The sequence below is a fragment of the Copadichromis virginalis genome, linkage group LG15, assembly GCF_057382275.1.
Source record: "Copadichromis virginalis isolate Kocher_CV1m ecotype Utaka linkage group LG15, C_Virginalis_male_GT1.1, whole genome shotgun sequence".
NCBI classification, from domain to species: domain Eukaryota; kingdom Metazoa; phylum Chordata; class Actinopteri; order Cichliformes; family Cichlidae; genus Copadichromis; species Copadichromis virginalis.
In genome coordinates this window covers 42167337-42194885 of record NC_140632.1, presented here as the reverse complement: position 1 = coordinate 42194885, position 27549 = coordinate 42167337, and the positions used below count along the sequence as shown (strand labels likewise).

General features: G+C 44.5%; 2 protein-coding genes across 3 annotated transcripts; one reads left to right on the top strand and one right to left on the bottom strand.

The window, feature by feature from the left end:
• The first annotated feature begins 419 nt into the window (after window positions 1-419).
• zdbf2 (zinc finger, DBF-type containing 2) lies at window positions 420-16812 on the top strand. The gene is made up of 11 exons (XM_085433463.1): window positions 420-594; window positions 5094-5282; window positions 5446-5480; window positions 5552-5582; window positions 5668-5764; window positions 5843-5994; window positions 12588-13128; window positions 13204-13320; window positions 13395-13741; window positions 15148-15310; window positions 15382-16812. Exons 3-11 carry the CDS (start codon window positions 5459-5461, stop codon window positions 16168-16170), a joined length of 2259 nt encoding a protein of 752 aa, XP_085289589.1. The 5' UTR covers window positions 420-594; window positions 5094-5282; window positions 5446-5458; the 3' UTR covers window positions 16171-16812.
• Window positions 16391-21969, bottom strand: dytn (dystrotelin). 2 transcript variants are annotated; one of them, XM_085433465.1, is made up of 13 exons: window positions 21436-21969; window positions 19689-19887; window positions 19478-19563; window positions 19274-19353; window positions 19136-19207; window positions 18902-19065; window positions 18716-18827; window positions 18330-18463; window positions 18094-18253; window positions 17959-18005; window positions 17688-17829; window positions 17176-17605; window positions 16391-16913 (listed from the first exon to the last, which is right to left on the bottom strand). In XM_085433465.1, exons 1-13 carry the CDS (start codon window positions 21530-21532, stop codon window positions 16789-16791), a joined length of 1848 nt encoding a protein of 615 aa, XP_085289591.1. In that variant the 5' UTR covers window positions 21533-21969; the 3' UTR covers window positions 16391-16788. The 2 variants fall into 2 exon arrangements, with proteins under 2 accessions (XP_085289591.1, XP_085289590.1); XM_085433464.1 differs by having other exon boundaries at window positions 19136-19353.
• Window positions 21970-27549: the final 5580 nt, after the last annotated feature.

Genomic DNA, 27549 nt, shown 5'->3' with positions numbered 1-27549 from the left:
AAACAATACTGTTTGCTCTGGGTCTAAACAGAGCACGTTGTGTGTGTGACGTCTTCTTTTGCGCATGCGGCCGCTTTGAGCGTTCACACTAGTGCGCGTTTGCTGTCGCATTTTATTTGTAGTGTGAACAAGCAGACAAAGAAAATCGGAATTGAGCATTCAGACCTGCAGTGTGAACATAGTCTTAGTCAGCTCAAACTTTATTTAGGGCACACTCAGTCGATGCATCCTCTTCAGTGGATTCAATTAAAGTCTGTTTCATCACCTGAGCTAGTTCATCAATCATTGTATTAGTCTGTGCAGAGTGATGATGTTCATCCCAAGCTCATGATGTAATGTGCAACTTGAGCTGTGATTGGAGGACAGAAACAAGTAACTTTTATTTTTTAAACCCTGGAACCCGGGCTGTAGAGGCTGCACTTCTCCGTGCGGCCTGCTGGCGGCGGCACGCCCCCGTTGTGTTGCAGCGAATGGATCCGTGGAAGAAGAGTCGGACCGGAACTTAAACAGAGGGGGGTAGCAACGCGCGACGGCGGAGCGCTTTTAAATCTGTGGAAACTGAACAAAAGCAAGAAGAACAACAAACAGCGGAAGGTAAACGGTTTCTGTCCGCCCTGACGTGGATGCACCGAGCCCGCAGACAGCCACTCAGCTGCTCTTTCGGCCTGACCTAGCGGGCTAACCATGCTACCGCATAGCCAGGTGCTAATGCTAACAGCTGCCGTGAGGGTAAAGCCACGTCACCGGCAGCATGACGAGCGGCGTCGTCATGGTTACCGCGAGTCCGGTTTAAGTCGGGGTTAGCGTGAGTTTAACCAGCCAGGCTTAAGAGGGGAGGTTAGCACGCGGCTAGTTAGTTTCAGTCAGAATCAACCAATTAGAGCTCGGTTCAGGCGACAGTAGCCAATCAGAGCGCAGGGAGAGCAGGGCTCTGAGTGGTCAGTCGAAGGCGCCTTTTGTTTACAAACAAATAACTGACATAATTGCTTGTTTATTCAGAGTTACCATGGAAACGGGAGCTGGTTATAAACACACTGCGTTAACCGCTGGTCACATAAAAGCAGTGAAGCTGGCAGTGTTGAACCAATCACAGGTGTTTCATGGGTCATGTGAATCTTCCACAGAAAATGATCCCTATGAGAGACACCAGAGATTTCATCAGATGGTGATAAAGATCTACACACAACATAATAAACAGTTTCAGTAACACAGCGGTGTGACAGTGAGACGCTCAGTTTAAGCTTCAGTCAGTGGTTCATATGAAATCAGTAAGTCTCACTGAAAACATCTGGAAATCAAAGAATCAGTGACAAGGTCAGCTGACCTGAAACTCTGAACATCACAATTAGATTGGTAAGAAGATGTAGCCCCGCCCCTTTCTCTATGAAGCGCCTTGAGGCGACTTTTGTTGTGATTTGACCGTATATAAATAAAATTGAATTGAATGTAAGCATGCAGGTTAAACACTGGGTTAACCTGAAGCAGCGGTCCTTCAGTCAGTAAAGCAGCTCTGCGTAAGTGGAGGTCACACAAGAGGCTGTTTAATTTACATATGAATCATTTTATTAGCAGACACACCTGCACTCAAACACCAATCACAGCACAGCATCGCCTGTACTGCACTCACATATGCTCATGTATGGGACTCCTCCCCGCTGACATGGTGTGTAACTAGGGATGGGTATCGTTTAGGTTTTATCCGATACCGGTGCCAAACCGGTACTTTTGAAATGGTGCCGGTGCTTAAACGGTGCTCAAACCGGTGCTTAAAGAATGGAGAACACAAAATTGGTCCAAAAACCTCTCATGTTCAGCTGTTTTTTTGTAAAAAGATAACAATGTTAGCCTTTTCTGCAGCTATAGGGCATATATGGTATCACTCTTGGCTGGAAGCAGTGCTTAAACAATGGAAAAAACAAACTTTGTCCAAAGACCTCTCATGTTTAGCTGTTTTCCACTTTTTCTTTGGTCATTTTAGCCTTTTTGGCCAGGGTGAAGGGAGTATCTGCCATCAAACAAGAAGACAGCCGCATGTAACTACGAGGGTGTTTGCTAGTTCACCTTACATGCATTAATGTAATAACGTGGTTAGCCTACTCAACCTAAATTACACACGAACAACTTTAAGCTACTCACGCAGAGAAGAACGGCTGCTGCTGCATCATCATCCTCATCATTTCTGCTACACTGGCAGGGCTAGGGGCCAGGACTCTCCTCTTCGGGTTTTTGGGGGATGTTGCTAACTCCGATAACAGGCACCACACCCGCAGTAGATGTGCTCGGTGTGAGGTCTCGCAGCAAGCTATCAAATACGGCGCATTTCTCGGCTTTAAAAAAAAACGCTTTGCGTCGCCAGGTGTTTCATCAGATTCGAGGTGTTACCTCCTTTGACAGTATCACAGTATCAGCTTAAAGCACTTGTTGCTGCTGAGTTTGCATCTTTTGCTGTGAAGTACAGCCAGACTTTTGACCGCTTCGCCTTGGGCATTTTTAATCTGTAGCTCTGCTCTAAAAGAACGTACGTACCTGGCCCCACCCACTATCCTCGGAAACGTAAAATGATTGGCTAGAATCTAAAGCGTATCACAGCTCAGGGAAAAAAATCACCGAAATAAAGCACCGAAATGTGCACTGCTTTTCGGTCTGGTCACTACCGTTTATGTCAGAACGGACACCGGTACCCATCCCTATGTGTAACAGGTCATGTGACCACGAGGCAGGAGTCAAAGGCCTCCTCAGGTACGTCTCCGAGCAGATGAATAGAGCTTCGTGAAGAGCCTCTGACATTCTACTGAAAGACGTCTGTTAACGTTAATGATCAGTTATCAGGGATCAGCTGTGACTCAGCAGGCGATCGTAATCTGAACATCACCTGATCCCAACCAGGTGTTCCGATCATGTACCATGGTGACGCAGCCAGGTAAGTCCCTGGTGCTGATGCTGTGTTGGTGTGTGTGTCTGACTGTATATGTGCAGTCAGATGGTTCCCGTGCCAACGGTATGCTTCCTTAACTTTAAATCAAACAGCTGCTGGCCCCGCCCACACCAGGCTGACCAAAGTGAGTGACAGAGAATAACAGCCAATGGGAGTACCTCATTCTGCAAGGGGGCGGGTTTACCAGTGTTCCTATTGGCCCGTGAAGCTCAGGTGGGCTGTCCTGTTGGCAGCTGTTAGAAGTGTTCACAGTTAAGAAACAGCTGTTTCAGGCTCTGTGACCTTTAACCAGAGGTGTGGACTCGAGTCACATGACTTGGACTCGAGTCAGACTCGAGTCATTAATTTTATGACTTTAGACTTGACTTGAAAAAATGTTCTAAGACTTGTGACTTGACTTGGACTTTTACACCAATGACTTGGGACTTGAATTGGACTTGAACCAGTTTACTTGAAAAGACTTGATATTTTACCCCAAATATAAAATTTAACATGCATATTATATAGAGATTGAAAATGTGACGTCATTCACGGGTAGAACCGCAAAGGATTCTGGGAACTCGTGGCAAGCGGTACTAGCGCACGCAGGCTTTCAATTAAAATCAGTCACACAGCGATAAAAAGAAACACAAAAATGTCAAGAAGCTGTTGTATTATTAACTGCAATAGCCGGTCGCATGACAGCCACGGGAAGCCGACGGGTAAAGAGATCGGTTGTTATCGGATTACGTCGTGGAAGAGAAATTGTTCGAGTCATGTTTCCGAAGTAACAAAGAGGCGACTGGATTGCAGCCATTCAAAGATCAAATATAACGTCCTAGAACACTCCAGCTCACAGGTTAGTCTGCTCCAAGCATTTACACGAAGGTCAGTCTGCTGTTGTAGTTAATGCGTCATTTTTCTTAACATAATTGGTGATATAGGTTACAAGCAAGTCTGGCGCTGAACAGAAATTGTCGCGCTATGCTCCTTTGTTTATTGTGCATAAATAGTAAATTATCCTGACACAATATTGCGTTTCGCTTCTGTTATTATGGTACATTGACAAAAACATATACTTTTATTCACAGGATAAAACAGGTTTTTTGTATCACTAATTGCCCAGTACGATTACAGCATACAATATTATTGTCACTGCTACATTTCTGTGATGCTACCAGAAATTATTTCCACTACTAATTAATTACCGTTGAGCTCAAAGGTTATATTAATAAACGGTTAACGAATGTGTATTTATGAAGACGATTTGTGAGACTGGTAAACTTATGATACGTACGATGGTCTTTACTTTCTACACGGTGCATTTCAAGGTCCTGCACCCATCCGTCGGTAAACTGTACCTGGGCTTGTTGCAGTGACCGGAAGTTACTAAACTTCATGAGTGTGTGCACTCACTCCAAGAACCGTATGATTATAAATATGCATATAAATATGCTAAGATGAGATAGCTGACTTCATCTAACTAGCAAATGTTTTCCAGGCTACGTTGGTGATACAGTTTTTTTAATGTGTATGATATTTTTGTTATGCGATTTTAAAGCTGGTCCTACAACCGCATCCAAGAATAACATGCAGCGTATCTCAGAACTGTCGGTGAAAATTATTCTTGGAGCTAAGTTTAATTGAGCTGCATTTTAAAGAGGTGCAATTTCACAATTTGTGTATATTTTCTAAGTTCACTATTTTGTCATGTGTTGAGAAAAACACAGATTTTAAAATTACATGGTCTAATATTTACATTTAGCATAACTGCAACATTATTTTTTCGTTGTTTTTTTTTAAAGACTCGAAAGGACTTGAAATTCAAAGTTTCAGACTTGTGACTTGACTCGGACTTTTACACCAGTGACTTGAGACTCGACTCTGACTTGCCTGACATTACTTGAGACTTGACTTGAGACTTGAGGATAAAGACTTGAGACTTACTTGAGACTTGCAAAACAATGACTTGGTCCCACCTCTGCCTTTAACCTTAATAATTCCAACTCAACAGCCATATTACCTGTGAGCTGTGACATCACAAACCCTCACTAGGGCTGTACAAGCCCCGTCCTCACACAGCCAGTCACATTACTGAGCTGTGAGTGTGTATGATGCGATAAATAAGCACCCTCAGGTGTTTCCAACCTGGCTGCATAATGGACTGTCTGTGCTGCAGGTTTACCTGGACCAATCAGAGGCTTCCTGTCTCATGATCAGACAGGCCAGTGTGTTCCGCTGACTTCTGACCCATAATCAATCACTTCCCGTTTGTAGCTCCAGGCTCATGGACACACTCACCTTACCACTGGTTACAGCATGGAGCACTGTGACTGGAGAGAGAGGTCACTGACTGCACGTCCTCCAGGTGAGTACTGAAACCAGACACACACACCAGATGTTTCACATAGTCCCTCACAAACACACACAACTTCCACTCTGACGCCGCTGCGCCCGTACACGCCGCCATCTATCTATCTACCTGCGTGTGTGCTGACAGCTACAGGTGTGACTCACCTGTTTGTTTTCAGATCTCCAGTCAGGATGTCCGACTCCTCTGATGAAGGTAGAACACACACACACACACACACACACACACACAGGTGATATCTGTCTCACACTGTGTGTTTCTTTCAGATGACCAGAGGAAGGCTGAGCCTACCAGCAGGTGAGTGTACCTGTGCAGGAGCGTTCAGCTTCTGTATCAGAGATAGGTGAGATAGGTGTGGTCACATGTGTTGTTTGTGTGACAGGATGTGGGCGGAGCCTCAGCCTGGCCCATCCAGGTGTCAGCCCAGCAGACAGGGTTACTGTGGTTACTGCAGAGTCCTGTACAGGAACCTGGACCAGGTATGCACACACGTCACAGGAGAACCTGAACGTGCCCTTAGGTCATGTGACTCTGATCACGTTGTGTGTCTTTTCCAGCACCTGTCCAGTCTCAGACACCTGGATTCAGTCCGGGCGTCCTCCAGAGGCTCAGGGTCCACCTCAGCAAGCGGCAGAAACAGACTGACTCTGCTGGAGCGCTTCCTCGAGGACGTTCTGCAGCACCACCCACATCGCTACGACGACCCCAGGTAACCCACATAGATGCACCTGTGACAGTCTTAACCTGTGTGTTCACATGAAAGGGGCGGAGCTGGCACCATGTGACAGAACACGATCCCCGTGAGTGTCACCTGCTACAAACATGACACTATCAGAGGATTAAAACCCTACCAGTGAAATATTCTGAGAATTAATGTCTATGATTGCACACCAGTACTGTCACTGTCAGCTGATTAGACATGTGACCGTCCTGTCTCCGTGACAGCGAGCCGGCTAAACAAAAAGAGCTGTTATAAGCTAACATTAGGCCACCTCCTGTTAGGCTCGAGTGTCCTAAAAATTACGCTTTCCCTCAGTTTGATTACTTCCTCACATCCTACAACTTTGTCCAAAAAACTTAGATCTACTTCAAAGACAAATTCATTAATGCAAACTAAAAACAGCTAACGGGATTAAGTGAGCAAAACACTTACCCACGGAAAATTTCAGGATAGCCTCAGTATCGCTGTCAGCAGTGAGCTTCTCTGACTCACATCGTTTTCAGCCTGTTCCAGAGTAAATAAAGGTGGGGGCTTCTCACATAGACAGCTGAGGTAAACGGAGGGAAAAACTCCACAGTGGCTCCAGTAGTAGAAACTCACTGTGGTTATTATGTGGTATATGGGATTTCTCTTGGATGACTGAAATATGTTTGTTTTTCTGTATTTTCAGTCTCACCTTCCCTCTCCTCTCCTTTTATCATCTGTCCGCTGTTACCCTGGTAACATGGGACCCTGGTAACAGTGGCCAGAGCTTTGTGACTGGTTTGCCAGACACCAAATATTCTAGCGCAGGGGTAGGCAACCTTTCTGATGGCGAGTGCCATTTAAAATTTCCTCAGAGGTCAGTGTGCCATATGATTGCATTAGCAATCAACTTAATAACGCTCTATATTAACAGTTACACACTATATACAGGGTGGGCCATTTATACGGATACACCGTAACAACATGGGAATGGTTGGTGATATTAAAGTCCTGTTTGTGGCACATTAGTATATGTGAGGGGGGCAAACTCCTCAAGATGGGTGGTGACCATGGTGGCCATTTAGAAGTCGGCCATCGTGGATACAACTTTTGTTTTTTCAATCCGGTTGTTCAGTCTGACGTCACTAGCCGTGTCTGGGTCTAAACTCCGCTGCAGGTCCATATATCAAACGATCACTGTGGCATTACTGAGAGTTGAAAAACTGTCTAAAGTCTTTCATCTTTAATAAAATGATCAGCGTTATGCTCTACCAGGTGTAACAATTGAGTTTAACATCCAGGCATCCATGAAAATGGAATTTATGACATTTAACGGAGTTAGAAGTTAGCAGGGAGTTAGCTCGCTAGCTTCTATCTAAATACAATATAGCATGTCCTGACTGCGGGGTTTTGGAAACAAATTAAAACGTACAGCTCTGTTATCACTTCCAGCATAAATGAAGACAGAAAACTAAACAGCAGTGACGTTTGTAGGGTTACTGAAGTTGGGCTAGCTGGTATATAATGATGTGCTACGTGACCACTAGCGACATAGCTATGTTAGCATAATATAAACAAGCTAACTTTTTTTTTCCACTCGATAAAAGTTAACGTGAGTTTTCTCGGTGGTCAGAAACAAATGTAATCGCATGGCAGGATGCTGTAAAAGGACCAAACTTCAGCCAGGAGAACAACTGAGATAATCCATCCACAATACGAGGTTAGTCATTCATATACTGCTGCATGGGCTGGGCTGTAGTTACATCCTAAGGTTTTAAAAACTGAGCTTAAATAAATGATTAGCGGTAATAAAAGCCGAGGGAGGTCAACAGGGATCACTGACTGTTTTAGGAGCTTTTTGAGATCAAATAGAAGAAAATACATAACATTAAACATGTTAACAACACAAAAGCCATATTAAACGCAGACTACTTTAGACCCGGAAGTAGGATTCGTCGCGTCATCACTGAACAACCGGATAGGAAGAGGGCCATGTGACACATCAGACTTATTGGTAATGTCACAAGAAAAACAATGGTGTGCTTGGTTTCAACGTAACGTAACATAACACGCCATTGATGGCCGACTTCTAAATGGCCACCATGGTCACCACCCATCTTGAGGAGTTTGCCCCCTCACATATACTAATGTGCCAGAAACAGGACTTTAATATCACCAACCATTCCCATGTTATTACGGTGTATCCATATAAATGGCCCACCCTGTAGAACCACTTTATAGAATTATTTTTGTTCGCAGATGTTGGCAGCTATCAGCGAATAGTTATCAGCTATTTTGAAACAAAAAAAGACACTTTTTATCCATAACAAGAACTCCATAACAGCAAATGGACTGTACAACAGAAAATACAAATGCTATATATGGTCTCCTCACAAGAATGATAAGAAAACTAAGCCAATATGGCATGTCTGTTAATACAGAGACACACATGTTAGTGTGATCTCTGGTCTCCCAGGCACAGGTCTCTGAGTGTCCAGCATTCAGAGGCTACCTGAGGACACTCATGTGAGAGAAAATCTGCTCACACAGATATGTAGAGCCAAATACTGTCAATAAGGCCTCTGCAATGTTCTGAAGACAGTTAAACTTGTCAGGTAGTGATGTCCAGCAGGTGAACATGCAGCTCCATGAACACGCACAGCTGTGGATTCCAGCTGCTTCGATGTTGCATTAACTGGCATTACCTCAGCCAGTTAATGTGAGACAAATCCAGCTGCTCATTAAAGATTTCTGGTTTGATCAGAAAATAAAACATTGGTCCAAACACCTGAAAGTCCCAAAAATGCATTGTGTCTCGAGTCTACGGATGTATCCATGTATCTCCGTGGTGCTGATGCTGTGCTGAGCAGAAAGCTCCTGAAGCTTTTGAAATGTCAGAATGTGGAAAGCTAACAACGTCCCTCTCACCAGTAAGTTATTTTTAGCAGCCCGGGCATTTTGACTAAAGACTGGCCCACCAGGTATTAAAGCCATAAAGCCTTTGAATGAAAACAAACGCTGTGGTGACAGTGATGTACAGTCTTGTTGGTATATGTATGATTTCTATACATTTTACATCAGATAAAAACTTTGGTTGTAAGCTTCAGATAATTATTTAATAACAACCAGACATTTTAAATGACAATAAGGAAGTATTTCTTTGTGCCCCCCTCTCCCTGTTAATGCCCTACCTGCCCCCCTGGCAACACTTTGCTAGATCCGCCCCTGCACAGTTACCAGCTGTCAGCTGCTTAGAAAAGGATCCTGGTGTTATTTGTCTCTCAGAAACAGTTCATAACTTCAACTCATTCATGTCACCTAAAAGGTAAACCTGTTTCTCCATCACCTGTTCAGCTCTGATGATCCAGTAAGGACGTCTCCTGGTTTCATCTTCATGTTTCCCTCTCACCACATATCCAAACCGACATCATGACCAGCAGCTTTACAGCTGTGGCTCCAGCAAACATCAGCTGATACTAGAAATTAATATTAAATAAATTCTAACAACAGCTGATCAAGCTTAAAAGTGCTGTTGTTGTTTACCGCGACATCTGCTGGTTTCCTCTTTCTGGCGCAAAGTGGGCGATAAACAAACAAGAGAGAAAAGCCGATCAGCTGATCATTGATCAGTTTCATGATTAAAGTAGCAACAGGAGAGAGAATGAGAGGAGAAGGCTGTATCCCAGTTCAGGGTCTGCAGCCTTAACGATCCTCAAGGGCCGCGTACTCAAAGACCGCTAAGGCCGGAAGTGCGAGGCTTGTGAAATGGGACGGTCTAGCCTCCGTCGCACTGCCCAGGTTGCCTAGCAACCATGATACTAACAGCTGGAAACGTGTCATACAGCTTTGTTTGACAGAAATGAAGGAGAAAATCTTTTGTTCATTTGTTTGTTTCTACATGAGCTTTGATCATTCTCTGTAAGATTAAGCTCAGCTATTGAACGGCGTATATTTTAAAGTAAAGGCTTTAAAACCAAGTTAGTACAAACGTCATATCACATAATTTTGCCAACACGTGGCCAACAGTAATGTTTAATGTTCTTCGTTATTAAACATTTGCACATAAAGAAGTGACGTCATATTCAGCACTTACTTAAAGTTTACTCTTCGGGCGCCCCTCATCCGCCGTTTATTTTCGGCAAAATTATCCACACCCACCGCCGCGCTATGCATTCTGGGATATGTTGGGCCACGAAGTCTACACCGCCACATCCTTAAAATTCAGGGAAATGAAGGACGCATTTGAGGGCTGCATTTCGAGCAGCCTTTGAATTGGGACAGCCTTCGTCGTGTCGCTGTGACGTAATCAGCCTTAAAGTGCGGCCTTTAAGGCTGCAGACCCTGAATTGGGATACAGCTGAAGAGGCAGCTGTGCAGCAAAGACAGAATAACTCCACCTTTGTGTCTTTTTTCATTCTAGCTGAAGTCCGGGACAAACTGCGTCCCCTCTCAGCTCAACATGAAACGCGTAATATTTTGCGGGAGGATTCCGTCTTTTTACGGGACGGTTGGCAACTATACTAACTAACCTTATGAATTAAATAAAGTTCAACATCAGTAACATCATAGCACCCACCCAGCTGTATAGAAACTCCGTCATGCTAGCTGGTAGCAGTACGAGTTATTGTAACTGACTTTAAAAAGTCAGTATAAGGAAAATAAACTCCACCTGAACTTGGTTTATATCTGACCAGATAGACTGCAGGTCATAACTTCTTACCTGAAGGTCAGTTCACCTGACGCTGGTGAAATATTAGTGTGTCATGTATTTGTTCATGACATTTTTCTGATGGGCAAAAGTATTGATATCATGATGAACAAGGGTGGTGATTCTTATGACTTTGTGTATATAATTTGGCATTTTGTACAAATGTATGCTGATAATACAAACATGATATCATTTCATTCATTTCAAAGGTTTATTTGCATGACGCACAAACAGAGACAATTGAACGGTACAAATGTGTTGTGCATGACACGAATTCAAACGTGGTGCAGATGTGTGTCACATGTTGATCTGGCTGTAGGCTGTGGCACTTGGCCAGAGGTGGCACTGGTTGATTCGAGTCCATGTTGGTGCACACAAAGTAAACTGCACGCTTTAGTTGTGAAGCAAAAACGCTGAAACCGGAGAAATACAACGTGCGAGGGGAACGATAACGACGACTAGAGTCTCCTGATCGTTTACTCTTGCTGTCCTGTGAACGACATCGGCGTGGTATTACTTGTTTGCTGTTTTCGCGATCGCGTCGCGCATGAGGATATCACCAGGTAAACTCGCCACATTTTTAAACATTTTGTTGTTCAACAGCATCAAGACTGACGGAGTGTGTTTGAGACAACCTCACAAGTGTCACAGATGACACATTTGGCGTTTTTTTGCTGGTCTGTAGGTAGCAGCTCCTGAAACGCAAGTCTGCCACACATCTGTTCGACCAACGCCAGTTGATCTAAACGCCAGTTGATCTAAACGCCAGTTGATCTGGAACACCGGCGGCCGCCTCGGGTCTCTCCTCGTCCTGCCTCCGATTGCCCTCATCCACGTGCTGGCCTCCACCACTTGTTAATTTTACTGAATCTGTGGAAGCTCCGCGATGCCACCACCAAACAACTGAGTTATTTTTACACACCGGCCAGCATCTGGCCAATCCACCACCTTTCATTGTTTATACCGTTACAAAAAAAAATTAAAAAATAATCATCGGGTCACCGATGGCCAGTCCAGCTATGGCCGTGCCATCAGTTAACCCTTCGCACGCGTGCCTAGGGTTGCCGACCCCTGTTCTAGTGGATGAGAAAAGAGTCACTCTGAGGCTAACAAAGATTTGAACGTGTACATGAAGCTGAGCATCAGGACAGACCACACAGTGACTAACCTCATGTTGCTGATGGATGATCTCAGATGAAGTTTGGGCTGTTCTCAGTATCTTTTCATTTGCATTTGCCCATCAGGAACTCTCACATAAACTTTTATTGAGGGGGGAAAGTTAGCTGTGTCGTCCAGCTTCACTGTGCTAATGTGTTTATATTACCATAGCTCTGTAGGTAGAACACCAATATACCTTGAGGGCCGGTGTCCTGCAGGTTTTAGATCCCACCCTGGGTCTACACAGCTGAATCAAATGATTAGTTCATTACCAGGCCTCTGGAGAACTGCAAGACATGTTGAGGAGGTAATTCAGCCATTTGAATCAGCTGTGTTGGATCACGGACACATCTAAAAACTGGGGGGAGTTGGGGGCCCCTGACCTAGGGTGACTGAAGGTGGTCCACCTTCAGTCACCCTACAAACGTCACTGCTGTTTAGTTTTCTGTCTTCATTTATGGGACTTCTTTTAACTCCCTGCTAACCTCTAGCTACATGAAACTTAATAAATCCTGTTTCTTATGGATCCCTGGAAGTTAGAGTTTACAACAGTCTGCACCCTGAGACAGCTAATCACACAAGACTTAGGAGGTAGACACCCCAGTAATAAGTGAACTACCTTCATTGTAAATCCACAGTCACCCCTGAAGTTACCTGGATAGGACAGGTAGCTTCAGGGTTTCATAGCGCAGACCTCTGACAACTCAAACAAACCTGTTTATTTACCTGTCCAATTGTTTGTCCGCCTCAGGCCGTCTCACACTGACCTCCCATCAGTTTCCACCCCCCCATTGCCAAAAGCGGAGCTCGATGAAGTCCGTTTGTCCGACAACAGCCAGTCTCAAGGTACCCGGGAATGCCTGCCCAGCTCTGATGACGCTTCCTGTCACCCAGCCCGTCCGATGGAAGAAGATGATGCCTGCAGCCAGTCAGGCGACAGAGTGGGCCAGGAGAGGCTGTCTGTACCTATAAGAGAGCAGGACGAAGGCATCATTGATCACACCCACTCTCCTTACCGCAGAGCGCCGGCCTCTCAGTTGGAGACTCCGCCCCCTGTCCATAGGAAAGCCCATAGGAAGACGAACAGGAGGAAAACCAGTGAGTCCTCGTCCTCCTCGCAGCGCCCTGGAGGTCCAGGCCATGGCCCCCAACCCCACCTGACCCCCACAGACCACAGGCCTGGTCCAGGTGAGAGGCCCTGGCTCACCTGGCAGAGGGAGAGGAGGGAGGCCCACAGAGAGGATGCATTCTCCTCAGGCCACACGGACCCTCTGGACCAGACCATCGAGGAGGTTAGTTCCTGTTCCAGTACACTGATGGTTCCCAGGTGGACTTCCTGTCAACCAGTCTCTCTGTTCCACCCGCAGGTGATTCAAAGGTGCTGTTATGCCGCCATTTCCTGCCAAGATGATACAGACAGCTTCCAGCTAAGCCTCCCTGTTTCCATGGAAACACCGAGTGAAGACTGGGACTCGCCTGTGCAGGTACCTGTGGGTCCAGGGAAGAATTGGGCGTGTCCTGACAAGCGCAGACACTGATCACTGATGTCACCTTGCAGGTGGTTTTGCAACGAGCGCGAACTCTCAGTGACACACCTGCGCAGGTGAGTCAGGCGGAGGGGCGGGACCTCTGCCATCTGATGGACACGCAGGTGGACGTGGAAGATAGAGTGTACTCACAGCAGCTGCACTTTGCCCTCCACGGGCCGGGTGACAGGACGGAGGAGGGGTTCTGGACCCTACCCATCGAGGAGGTGAGGCCCGCCCCGGAGCGTATCCCAGAATCCTTCAGGGGGAAGACCTGGACCCAGATCCAGCAGGAGGACGAGGAGAAGGTGGAGAGGCTGGTGAGACAGTTCAGGCGTGGGCGCTTCATCTGCTACTTCGACACAGAGTCCCTCGCCAGGTGAGCCAGAACCTGCCAATATTACAATCCACAGGAAACAAGAAGTCAGCTGAGCTTACATAAAGCTAGTTGAGCTTACCTGACAGGGCTCTAGAGTGCGACCAGTTTGGTTGCAAATGCGACCTAATTTCTCAAAGGTGCGACAAAAAAAAATCCTAGGTTCAAGTAAAAAAAAAAAAAGTCTCCGCAACTCTGAAAGTCTCTGTGTGGCCAACAACAGACAACATTATGCCCATATCGTGGTCCAAACCAATCAGAGATAGTCAAGGTCGGGACCTCTCAGGTGCCCATGCACAAGGTAAGGTGTTCAGATATTGAGATGTTCAGTTCAAAACCTTTGAGGCACTTAATTTTGACTTTCTTTTAATTTTATATATCTTAAGATATTTTAAGTTTAAATTTCAGCTCAGTGAAGCACTTTAAGCACAAGAACTTTTTCTGCACCGTATTTTTAGGACTATAAAGCACACTTAAAATCCTTTAATTTCCTCAAAAGTGTGCCTTATGTATGAATTCTGGTTGTGCTTACTGACCACAAAACGATTTTATGTACACGGCGCTCAAAGATCTGTGAAAATGGTTCAGCATCTCTTTGGTAAGCTATGAAGCCGCACCGCTTGATAGATTGTTGGAGCACAGCTGCTACCACAGTCAGGAGCCTCGTGTAGTGATACGCACTGTGCTTCAGCATAATATTACCGTATTGTGTGTGTATAAGGACCCCAAAATGGCTCCTGTTAAGAGACATGCTTACGACATGGATTTCAAACTCTTATCAGTCACGCAGGAATAGAGCAGCTGAGAGAATTCAACATTAATGAATCAATGATACAGAAGTAGAGGAAGCAAGAAGAATGAGTTGAGTAAAGTTTATTAAAGACTTATCTGACTGTTTGGTTTCGCTTAATGCGCCTTATAAACCCGTGCACCTTATGGTCTGAAAAATACAGTAACTTATCTTTCTTGTAGAAATGTGCTCCAAATAAAGAACTTTGTGTTGACAAGATTGTTAGTTAATCACTTACAAATCAATATTGTCTGTATGGACAGCAGTTAAAAACAAAGTGAACATGTAAAGCTGCGGCGTTAAGCGATGTGGTTGAAAAATTTGTGTGCACGTAACTTTTGTTACTTTTGTTGTTAGGTGCACCAGTGCAGCCATGGCAAAACGTTAGTCTAGAGACCTGCCTGAGTCTCCTTAAGTTTGCAGTTTGAGTTAGGTAGTAAAAGTAGCCAATAACATCCTGGTTAAAGATGTCCTGGATTAAGATACTTCAGGTATAAGAGCTGAAGTGGTCGCTGTCACGCAACTTTTCCACTAAAACGAGGTTTTTATTCTGCGGGTAATCCATGTTCAGGTCGTAAATCACACCCATGACTCTCTCTGCTGATGTCATCAAACTCAGGTATGGTAGGCGGAGCCAGAAAATGAAGGGGGATGCTGAACCCGAGGAGGTGGAGCCAGATGCAGGTATGCTACCCCTGCTGGACCCAGACGAGGGGGACTATGTGTATATGAGAAGAAGGAGGGGAAGGAGGCGGAGCTTCAGACTGGCATCAAGGTGTCAGGTGAGTCGTGTGACTTAGAGCGCTGTCAGTTCCTGCAAAAGAACAAGGTCTCATCTGCACTGTTCCTGCAGGTGGTGAAGGTCAGTCACAGCACTCAGACAGTCCGATTGGTCGTTCCCGCCGTGCATCAGCTATCCCCTGAGGCCCCACCCATCGACTACCCACAAGCCAATCCAGAGGCAGCTGAGAGGACACCTGTGCCAACGTGGCGTTCTCTCCCTTCGTCGTACTCCAGCATCATCACACCTGTACAGCCACGCACTTCGCTGGTCTACCTACTCTCCTCCCCATCAGGCTCCGCCCCCAACCGCATGTCAGCGTTAGGCTCCACCCACAAACGCTGCAGAAAGAAACGGCGCCCGCTTGAGCAGCAGGGGTTAAAGGTCAAATACAAACGACTTCCTGTCCGGTTCTACGACCCCGCCTCCAACCGTATCCTCAAGAACCCACCCAGAGGCCTCCTATGGCGCAGAGGCTCCACCCCCTCTGGGCCACCGCCGCCCTGTGTTCGTCAGCTGTTCAGGAGTCTGAGCCCGGACCTGAACACCGATAGAACGCCCACAGAGGTCAAAGGTCACAGCAGCAGCCTTTTGCTAAGCACGCTAAGCAGGGACTCTGCTCAGTCCGACATAACTCAGGCTCCGCCCCTCAACAGGCTGTCAGAGAGCAGAAGAGGGGCTAGAAGGGAGAGGGCACTCCCTCCACCCTCCCAGATACAAACCAGGGGTCAGGCCACACCCCTTCACCCAAGGAGGGAGGGGCTGCGCCGGGCTGGACCTGGCAGGAAACCCCCAATCTCTGCAGGCCCCGCCCCCTTACTGTCATCACGCCGGAGGAGGGGCCGCAGGTCGCGGCGATAGCTGATTTTCAAAATGAAGTCTTATTTTTCATGAAACCTGATGGTGCTGGTTATTGATGGGTTATTGATCAGTTATTCTTGGATAATGTAGCCTTTAATTAGGCTGTTAGAAGTGTATGGAAGCGTGCTGGTGCCAATTTTAAAATGAAAACTGAATCCATTTATCATTTTTACTGTGTTTGTAGTACGACTTGCCTGTCCAGGTGTGTTTTAAATGCCAGGTTTGTTTTGGCCATAATGATGTTTTCAAATCTGATTGTTTTAAAATGTTAATTTTTAAAGTTAAAAATCTAAATATAAAGTTTAATCTGTCCATTTTGAAGAGCTTTTATTGTTTTAATTTAATTATTTTAAAGTTTTATTTGGGAAGCATTGGAATAAAAATTATGAATGGATTTTATTTATTGTGTGTAAACAAAATTCGGATGAAATGTTAAAAAAATATGACAAAAGAAATTTCATGTTTTATTTAAATTCATGTTTGTAAAACATCACATGAAACATGACGACTTGATGATGATCCTGGCAGCTTCACGTCTCCATAGAAACACGTTATGTTTTGGTAACTTTTCTACAGGTGAACTTTGATACTTTTTGTATCTGTGCATTTATTTAATGTTTAAATAAAGTTTTCTAAGCTGGACGAATCAGCTGGTGAGTTTGTTTCCATAGCGTCGACCAGGTGGAGCATCGAGTCTCCCACCTGCTCAGCAGCCTGCAGAAGCTCCGCCCTCGTCCTCTCACCTGGACACAGAGTTAGAAACATGATGTAACATTAATTTTAGTGTTTGAAGGACAAAGTTATCAAAGAGATGAAGAAGAAAGGACTTGTGCTAACTGGCTTGGCAAAGAGACTGAGCTGGAAAGGATATGCAGCAGGTGTAAATGATGCACTGACTGTTACAGGTACTGACTGTCAGGTGTGTGCTCACCTGATAGGTGAGTCTGACCTTAGGCAGTCATTTCCGTTTCCTTCTGCAGTCTCAGTCACCTGTCTGTGCCTCACCTGTCTGAGTCCACCTGTGTGTCTCCAGCGCAGCCTTCAGTCGTTCTACAGTCCCCTGCAGCAGCGTCTCTGAACTACGTGGCCCATGTTCCTCCTCTTCTTCAGACAGACTGTTTCGTTCTCCTTGTAGCTCCGCCTCCTCAGGGCCATGCTGTAGCTCTACTGGATGATGTGGAGACATGCGACCTGCAGACTCCTCACAGTCTCCATCAGGTGAGGGAGGTGAGCCCTGGTGGATTGTGGGAGATGTTTGAGTTTGAAGTTCTTCCTGGCTCCACTCATCCTCTATCTCCTCTTCCTCCTCTGTTTCTTCTTCTGTGCTTTTCAGAGTGTCAGAAGTTGGCGTGATGGTTCCTCTTTCTGTGTTCTCCGTGTTGGCACTGTTTGGCATGTTGCTGGCGTGTTGTTGAGCCTCCATCTTGTTCAGAGCCTGAAGAACAACATTTTCAGCTACAACTAATAGAAGGCACCTCAGCAGTCATCAGCCAATCACTCCGCCCACATCCACTCACCTGTGTGAGCATGCCCTGCAGTTGAGCATTGTACCGCGTCAATGTTTCCACAGTAACTTCCATCTCAGAGCACCTTTCCTCCAGGATGCCCTGCTCGGATTGGACAGTGAGCCGAAACGTTTGGAGCTCCTGCTCCAACAGCCTGATGGGGAAAAACAAACAAACAAACAACATAAGGTAGCAAACTAAAACAAAACAAGATAAAAAGAAACAAACAAACATAAACACGAGGCTGATAAAACCATCTGGCTCTGTTTTTCTTTGTTCTCACCATCGGTCCCTCTGTAGGTTCTTCACGTCTGTCAGCAACGCCACTGTCTTCAACGCCAAACACACACAGTCACATGACTGTTGCTATTACATAATTTTTATGACATCACAGTACACAGTGAGTTCATCACGTCACCTGCTGACTGGACGTGTCCTCATTCGTCTGCAGAGATTTACACGAAGAAGAGCAGTGAGGAGGAGGAGCCTCTGAGGCGGCATGTGAAACACCCCTCTCAGAGGAGGGGCTGTGAGACGAGCCAGCCAATCGTGTTGAGGCATCAGAAGCAGGTGGTGCTCTGAGGGGAAAAGAAATGTAATTATAATAAGATACCTAACGAGGGGGGTCGTATTATGAAAGTGTTATTTTCACACCTGTTCTCCGTCTCGCTTGGCTCCTCCCACATTAGGACCCTCTTCCAATTAGCTTCTCTCTGAGTGTGTCGCCGTGGCAGCAAGGCGTGATGAGCACTGCGCACCAACGAGGTTAGAGACTCTCTCCAGGTGGGCTGGTATAGAATGACAACTGAACTGAACAGGTTATTACGTCTTCTACAAGCGTTACCCCTCCATGTGCACCTGTGGGGATTTACCCCTCGCTTCCTCTCTGCGTCCTCTTACCTGTCAGGCTTTCACCTATTACTCCTGTTACCTTTGTCTCCTGTCACCTGTTCCTCTTACCTGTACTGTTAAATGAGTTCTTACCTGTGCCCCCTGATACCTGTTCTGTTCCCTGTGCTTCCGGTTACGTGTGTTCTTACCTGCTTGCAGAACTCGAGCACTGGATGGTGGGTTTTGTGTTTCCTGGTCTGGCGGTCAGTCAGGAAGCAGCTCTGACACACATGGACGTTCACACACTTCATACATCGATACCTGAATACACAGGTAAATCTTCGTCACACATCTGGACCGGGTTTACCCAGTTTCCAGTTTAAAATGTACATCACCTGAGCCCAGTGAAGGGGCGGGTCTTACAGATGTGACAGCGAACATTGTGCTGGACGCTCTGACTGGCTGACAGCCGGTACAGAGTGGATAACCATAGCAACAGGCATGGCTCACTCTGCAGCCATGACAACAGATGATGCTTGCTCACCGTTGGGGTCAACACCTATAAACACACATAACATGTTAACCATGACGATGGCCAATCACAGCCAGGTGTGCGTTTGTGTTCTCACCCCTTTAAAACACGACTGAACCGCCGCCTCCAAATCGTCAAACACGACTTCCTCCTGAACTGCCGCAGGAACCTGAAAACACACGTTACAGAGAGCAGCAGCAGAGGCATGTTGGGAAATGTAGTGTGAGCTTTTTACCTGGATGAGGTCCATCAGCAAACACCTGAGTCCAGGCTTGCTGATGGATCCTGAAGGGGTTGTCGAGACCTGCAGCAGACCTGAAAACACCCGAGCTTTATTCTACAGGGCTGTGCATTTTATTGTGAAGGGCTGTACATTTTATTGTGAAGTGCTGTGCATTTTATTGTGAAGGCCTGTTATAGAGCAGTGTATTGCCCTCACCTCTGTACTTTAGCAGCAGGTTATCTGAGGACAGAGCGATAAGAGCAGTTTGAAGAGAGCGAGCTGAAACTTCATCGGACTGACTGCTGCAGCACACACACACGCACACGCACACACGCGCACACACGCACACAGATTGTTACTCTGACTGGGTGCAGTCCTGTTAGTACTATGAGCACTACAAGTAATGTGATACTGTGAGTACACTGACCGGTCAAACAACCTGAACATCAGACTGCATGTCTCCTCGGTAGCTGCTGCAGTCACATGAAATGGCACGTCCTGTGATGCGCTGTGGAACATCCTGTTCAGAGCGCAGGTCACTTCCTGTCTGCTCATTGCGACGTCACTCTGAGCTCCACCCCCCGAGTGGAGAGCCGCTGTGACGTGTCGCACCAACACGGTGTCCACTAGAAACAGACAGCGATGTCACCGTAACATCTGAACATGTACAGGTCAGAGGTGAGCTCATGAAGTCAGCTGACTCTCAGGGCATACGTGCCAACCCTCCCGATTTTACTGGGAGAATCCCGAATTTCAGTGCCCCTCCCGAAAATCTCCCGGAGCCACCATTCTCCCGAATTTCTCCTGATTTTCCACCAAAACAAAATGAAAACAAAAATGAAAAACCATATCCCTGAATTCATAGCGCGGCCCAGCCAATTCCAGTTTCCAAAAATGGTAAATGGACCGGCTTACATAGCGCTTTTCTACTCATCTGAGCACTCAAAGCGCTTTACACAACTAGTGCATTCACCCATTCACACAAGCACATCTTTCTAAGTGCTTCATAGCTAACATTCACACACATTCATACTCCGATGGATGCATCGGAGAGCAATTTGGGGTTAATATCTTGCCCAAGGATATTTGGCACATAGACTAGGGGAAGCCAGGAATCGAACCACCAACCTTCCGATCAGTGGATGACCTGCTCTACCACCTGAGCTACAGCCATCCCACCAATGGCGGCAGCTACTTAGTTTTAACATTACTCTTATTACTCTTTCTGGGTTGCAAAATAAACTTTTAGCATATTTTCAGGCGAGAATGTAGCTGTGTAAATTTCAAATATCTAAGCCGGCGAGAACAGTAAACTCCCGGCAGATCGTTTTCAAACCCCAGCGGTCTTTGGCTACTCAGGTTAAACGTGATATATAAGGCACACAGATAACCTAAAAATGTTATTGTTTGACTTTTTTCAGTGTTTTATTTGTTCCTGAGTAAATCGGTTTGGCTGAGATTAAAGTTATTAGATTAGATTAAATAAAACTGTATTAATCCCTCGGGAGGGTTCCTCTCAGGGTTTTCACACAGCTGAATAAACGTCAAACAGAAAACTGATGAAAAAGAAGCGTGAGATGGTCGAGAAGTTATGTCAGCGTCCGGTTATATTTAGGTAGCAAGGAGCAGAAGGCAGAGTTTCACTCCACTGAGAAAGCTCGTGACATATTTTTGAGGGCTAGACCGGCACAGTCGCTCACTTCTGGCCTACCTGGCTTTCAGGGTACCCGGCCCACTTAGACCATGAAGGCCGGGTTCTCAGGTGGATGCAGCCTCTGAATTTGGACAGCCCCGGCTGGGGGACAGTAATAACTTACTTTAAATACAATTTTAAATAAGTAAACACTGTGAAATTCAAGTTTTCTGTATATGTATACCTAACCTCCCCCCTTTATGGAATGTCTCCCTAATTCTCAGGTCTCAAGGTTGGCAAGTATGTCTCAGGGTCAGTGTTAGAGCTGAACATCTGACTGTACAAGAGTACACGCAGTGCTACACAGAGTACATTAAGTGTACTGCAGTATATGTATAGTACTCTGTGTAGCACATGTACTGCAGTACATGTGCTACACAGAGTACTATACATATACTGCAGTACATTTACTACACAGAGTACAGTACATATACTGCAGTACATGTGGTACAGAGAATACACTCAGTGCACTGTTACCCACAGCAACAGAGTCTCTGCAGAGCCTGGAGCTTCATGGCAGTTCTGTAGCCCGATGGACAGATTTGATTGAAACTCTCTGATAAACAGGAAGCAAACATCTGGAAACACTGGGGAACATAAACATCTGGAAACGCTGGTGAACATAAACATTTGTGTGAACTTCATCGTCTCTGTGTCAATGCTCAGGTTCATGTACATCAGGCTTCATTTTCTTCTTACTCTTTGTACATATATGTATTGTTTGTTTGATTGATTGATTTGATTTGATTGATTAGCATTCAAATATCTCAGTGAAGCCAGAACAAAGATCTACCACAAAGCAAGAAAGCACGAGACAAGGCTAATCAAAAGGTACTGGCTGAAGCATTTGCTTATTACGCCAACCCTTTTAACAAAAGATCTTTTTGCATGCAGCTCCTGTACACAGGGCTCAAAGCAAATAATAAAACAAAGCAAAAACAAAACAAACAAACAAACAAGGAAAAAAACAAAAATAACAACAACATGTATTTGTGTGTACAAATACATGAAAGTAAGCCGTTTGTAGTGAAGATGTTTGAGTCTTATGATGACCATCAGCACTGTCAAAGGATCTCATTCAGACTGCTATCAGAGCTCCTCCATCCTCCCTGAACTCAGGCTCACCTGTCAGGCAGCACTCAGGGATCATCTTACACAAACACCCTGCTCTGAATACATAATTGAAGACAGTGTGACACTTTACTTTCAGGATGTTGATCTTAACGAACAGAACAAAGAACAGACATATTTCTATTCTGTCTCTATTTGCTTTCTGTTTGCTGTCATCTCCTCACACACAGGCTTTTGTTTTTTAAACATGTAGTTGAACCTGAGCTCAGCGGGTTTCAGGTTTCACTGAACAGTGAGGCGATCTTACCGATGGAGTCTGGATCCATGATGAGTCTGAAACACAGAATAAGATCATTGTTGATCAGTGAGCAGCTCTTTGTGTTTCATTCAGAACATGATTATTGCCAGTGATTAATGATTGATCACGATTAAAGTTACAGTTTAATTCAACAGAGAAAAGAAACTTTAGTAACTTCAGTGTGTTTTAAAGTGCTGACTGTTTGTTTAGTTACATGAATAATACTTTAAGTCATTCATGTATGAATTTATGTTTTATGAAGTTCACAGAGACTCAGACTTACTAACCTCTAACTAAAAGGCTGTTCCAAAGTAATCACATTACATCCATCAGTAATCAGATTACAGGTATGTGGTTACTGTGTTACAGAGGTTCAGTTATATTTGTGCACTGGGGGGATAGAAATAAATAAATAAAAACAGAGCAAACAAACTTGTGTTTCAGATGGGTGGAGATGTGAGAATCATCAGTGCCACCGAGCAGGCAAGGAAACTCTGCAGAACTCAAACTACTAAAGTTTTGATCGTTCAAATATCATCACAATACTTAAACAGATGAGTTCTAACACTGCTGTCTTCCATGTTTCCTCTCTGATCATCCTCACTGGATTACTACAAAACTGTACTGCACATGCTGTGAATAGAAAGCACAGAGTTCATGCTGCTCTGCTGTGTCGTGGTGTTTATGGAGATGTGAGGTCAGAGTGAATCTCACATTAGTTATAGATTATGAAACAAAAACAGTGACACTCGGTCAGGAACTCATCAAGGAACGAGCGCAGATCTTTAAATGCTCTCATGATTTCAGCACCAGAATAAACCGAGGATCAGACTTTGGGCTCAGCAGGAGGAGTAGACAGGAAGCAGGTCAGTGACCATGGTAACTGAGTCAGACTTTAGCGTTCTTTGTTTTCTAGGCTAACCCTGCTCCTGGATCAGCACAGATACTCTGGACTGTGGTGGACTCTTGTCTCATCCATGAGGAGGAGGAAGAGAGTTTGTCAGTGAGAACCATAGAAACAAAGACAGACAGAGACAGTAGAGTCTAAGTAGACACAGACTCACCTCCGTTCACTCTGTCCCAGTTGAAACCCAAGCATTGGCTGCTGAAGACACAAAGTGAAGCTGCTGATGGATGAAGGTTTCAGGTGTCAGCACACCTGCTAATCACCTGCTGCCTGTGGACCAATCCGCAGCCAGCAGAGTGTGACATCAGCTGCTTGCCAGAGCTTCATGATTTATTTAATCTCCGACTAACGATTCCCAGCCAGTCACAGCTTTAGTCATGCATTCTGAGCTTCTGACATGAGAGGGCGCCAAAACCCAGCCATCAGCCTTTGGTGAAGCTCAGAGACATTTATGAATGTCTGCCAGAGAAACTGAGAAGAAGAGCTTCAGCTGAGCTTGTCAGGGCCAGTGGCGGTCCTAGCCTGTTTGGCACCCCGGGCGAACACTCCCTCTGCATATTAAGGATTATACATTACGATAAAACTGTTGTCGAAACATACTGAATTTTGCCAGAGAAACACACATATGAAGAGAGAGAGAGAGTATGCATTGTATGCAAACGGCTACCAAACAGTCATCATAATTCGTCATACAATGAGAACAGGACAAATCAACAATTGACAATTAATATTAAAACCTGTAACATAATGTACTGTTTGGAGTTTAGTATTTTTACCATTTCTTCTTGGAGCAACTGTAATCCACACAATTTCCTTAGGGATTAATAAAGTATTCTGATTCTGATTGTTTCAGGATGACCTGCCATTATCCAATCACACATCTGCTTACCTGCATCTGTTGCTCGTTTCTCCTCCTCTTCTTTTTTATTTTTTCTAAACTGAGCTCCTGATGGCTTTGAACTTTTCTTGTCCATCTTCTATTGGTTTTAATTTTGCACTCCAGTATGAACACAAATCCCCCAAATCGAGGATCACCGCAACATAACCTAACAGACCTACACCTTAGTTCACAGATTCACTTTGTCTAAGGTTTATTTCTGGGATTTCACACAACCCAGGAGCGTCATTTACCTGACGCTCCTGGGTTGAACTATCACAAAGGGTCCTGGTGAAGAATCTGCTGGAATTTGGTGACAGGCTTCAAAGGTCAAGAAGACCAAGAAGGTATAACACACTGCTGCTGTCACCGAGCATGTGTGACAGCAGCAGCTACAGATGTGTTGGACAGCGTGTTTATTTTATTTATATTTGTGTGAAACACCATGCCCCAGAAAACACCATGTCCCAGAAAACACCATGTCCCAGAAAACACCATGTCCCAGAAAACACTATGTCCAGATGAGCATTTTTGGCATTTGTTTACTTGGATGACTGAGCATCAGGACACATGAAACACCATGAGTTTCACATTCATGATTTGATGCTGATACTTGCAAACTTCAGGTTCATGAACATATTGTAGCTACATTTTTTTATTTAGAAGAGCTGTAAACCTTTCCCACTGAAAGCAGCACAATCCCACTTTGAAAACAATATTTTCATTAAATGAATTCTGGGTAAATCAAAGTATTATCAAAGCTGTCTGTCCATCTTTTCCTCCTTAACAGATCCATCCTGTCCTGGCAGTCTGCAGACACAGAAACATGGACAAGGAGGTGTTTGTCCAGTAGCAGCAGCAGCAGGGACTCACTGCTCTGCTACATTGATAAAACTTTTCATTTTACAAAAACAGTCTTATTTTCCAGTTGATCTGGATTCTCTTTGTCACCACGTATTTGCCACTGTATAGGTAGCTGTTATATTTTGTGTTGGAAATATCTAGAATGTATTTTAATTGTTTTTAACAAGTACAGAGAACGGCTGTCTGTACTCCCCCTGTTCTCCTCTCCATCTCTCAGCTGCTGCTGGCTCCTTTTTCTCCTCCTCTTCCTCACACACTGCTGGATCTGTCCTGGTGTATCATCAGGGATGCAGTGTCACAGGCCGACAGGAAAAACTGGACTCAAACGCAGAGACAGCACATACATTTTACAGTGTTTCATTAAGAAAACAGATTTATTCGTAGTAAAGTGTTTTTAGAGCTGGACGTGGCCGTGGGTCAGTGAGGGTAAACTGATAATTGACAGGTGTGACTGGAATGGAGCGGGTACATTGATAGCTGAGGTGAGCATGGCTTTGAGGAAGAGGCGAATAATGGCAAAGAATGGAGAGCCAGTGTCCCATCTCCTCTCACCTTCTCAGTCTCTTCTGACTCTGGACACTTGCAGAAAGAAAACAAACCATGGCAGTTAACAACAAAAGAAACAGGAGGAGGACTTTTCCATCTACTGTCTGTCTCATTATTAGTGGTTTATACTGGATAAGAGCGCTTTAAGGACAAACTTCAGCACAGCATGGTTGAGTCTGTGTCTTCACCACAGTCCACGGGCAGCTGTTTGGCTCCCATAAATACACTTAGCTTAAAGAGTGAACTGTCTGCTCGGTTTATCCTAAAATGTTTAAGTTCGTTTGGCTTCACACCGAAAAGGGCGACTGTGGCTCAGGGGGTTGGGAATCGCATCTGTAACCGGAAGGTCGCCGGTTCGATCCCTGGGCTCTCTGTCCTGGTCGTTGTGTCCTTGGGCAAGACACTTTACCCTACTTACCTACTGGTGATGGCCAGAGGGGCCGATGGCGCGATATGGCAGCCTCGCTTCTGTCAGTCTGCCCCAGGGCAGCTGTGGCTACAACTGTAGCTTGCCTCCACCAGTGTATGAATGTGAGAGTGAATAAATAGTGGTATTGTAAAGCGCTTTGGGTGCCTAGAAAAGCGCTATATAAATCCAATCCATTATTATAAACAGACCCGGCTAACAAAACTTACTAACAGAGGCATGTGGGGCATGAGCCACTGATTTAGCTCAGTCAAAATTTAGCTGAATTTAATGTTTTAAGATTATTCATTAACATTTGTTCTGTTGGACATCTGAGTGAGATAAAGTGAAATTTGGTGGTTTTGTTAACAAGTAGTGTAATTTAAACAAAACAATTATAAATTTTCACAATGAAAGTAGTTAAATCATGTACAGTTTACTTAACATTTGTTAAATTCAGTCATGTTGATATAACTTGATACAATCTAGCCAGGCTGTGGTCATGTGACTCATAGGCAGAAGCTCCTGTGATATCATGAAATCACATGAGATCTCATATCTGTGCAAAATCTGTGCAGTTGTCTCAGAGAGATGGCAGAAAAGTACGGTACAGACTGAACAGGTAAGATAACACCTGTTGTCTTCATCATGTGTACAAAGTCATCATCAGTTTGTCTGTTTTTAGCTTCATTTGTTGCTTTGCAGTCAGACTGTTTATGCAACGTTAGCTAATGTAAATATACTAATATATCTAATGTAGGACAAGTAGAAACACATATCTTCTTCAGATTTAGGTCTAATACAGTCAAACACATGCACATGGACACATTTTATACTCGACATACATAACAAAGTTTATAAACCTTAAATATATAAACCTGTCTGCTGGCTGAATTTAGGAGAAACATTTCTTTTTGGTTTTTTTAAACCAAATTTCTCTTCGGTTTTAATAAATACACGTTTTTATCTTGTTTTAAATTGTAAGTGTACATTTGCATTATTCCCTCTTTGTTCTGCAACTGTTGCACAATAATTTGCTTTGCGTGTTCATTTATAATTTTATTTATTTATTTATTTTATTTTACAGCAGTCACTGAGAAGATGAGCTCAGAATCACCTTTTAACCCTGCTCAGGTACACCAATGATGTTCCTGGGTCTGTTTGACCCGGGGTGTGTTTAGTTATCCAGAAACCAAAAAGTTCCAATAAACATGTATTATCTCATTAGTAACTCCATTCCTAACCATTTCAATCAATTTTTAGTGTGTGATCTAAATATTGGTGTGTTCTGTTCTGTCATATAAAATAATATAATGTTCATTACATTGATTTTCTTTTCATTTTATTTCTCTTTTTTATGGAGTAATAAAAGCTGCCAACTTATTCAATTTCAATTTCAATTTTATTTCTATAGCACATTTAAAAGTCACAAGTACAACAAAGTGCTTCACAAACGAACCATACTTGCAATTTACAACAGGAGAAAACAGTTAACAAAGAATAAAATTATAAAATAATAATATAAGAACAGGCATGAATCAGGGAAAATTAAGCTAAGTAGTTTGAAAAGCGAGCTTAAATAGATGGGTTTTTAACCGAGATTTAAAAGATTGGATAGTTTCCGAC

What these genes read in the sequence shown, in the direction of transcription:
- zdbf2 (XM_085433463.1), top strand. Translation starts at nt 5,459, where the DNA reads ATGTCCGACTCCTCTGATGAAG. An exon ending in GACACAGAGTCCCTCGCCAG is followed by an intron (nt 13,742 to 15,147) that starts GTGAGCCAGAAC and finishes CATCAAACTCAG; the next exon opens with GTATGGTAGGCGGAGCCAGA. An exon ending in GACTGGCATCAAGGTGTCAG is followed by an intron (nt 15,311 to 15,381) that starts GTGAGTCGTGTG and finishes CTGTTCCTGCAG; the next exon opens with GTGGTGAAGGTCAGTCACAG.
- dytn (XM_085433464.1), bottom strand. Translation starts at nt 21,532, where the DNA reads ATGTTTGCTTCCTGTTTATCAGAGAGTTTCAATCAAATCTGTCCATCG. An exon ending in TTCAGTCGTGTTTTAAAGGG is followed by an intron (nt 19,066 to 19,135) that starts GTGAGAACACAA and finishes GTGTGTTTATAG; the next exon opens with GTGTTGACCCCAACGGTGAG. An exon ending in CGCCCCTTCACTGGGCTCAG is followed by an intron (nt 18,828 to 18,901) that starts GTGATGTACATT and finishes CTGTGTATTCAG; the next exon opens with GTATCGATGTATGAAGTGTG.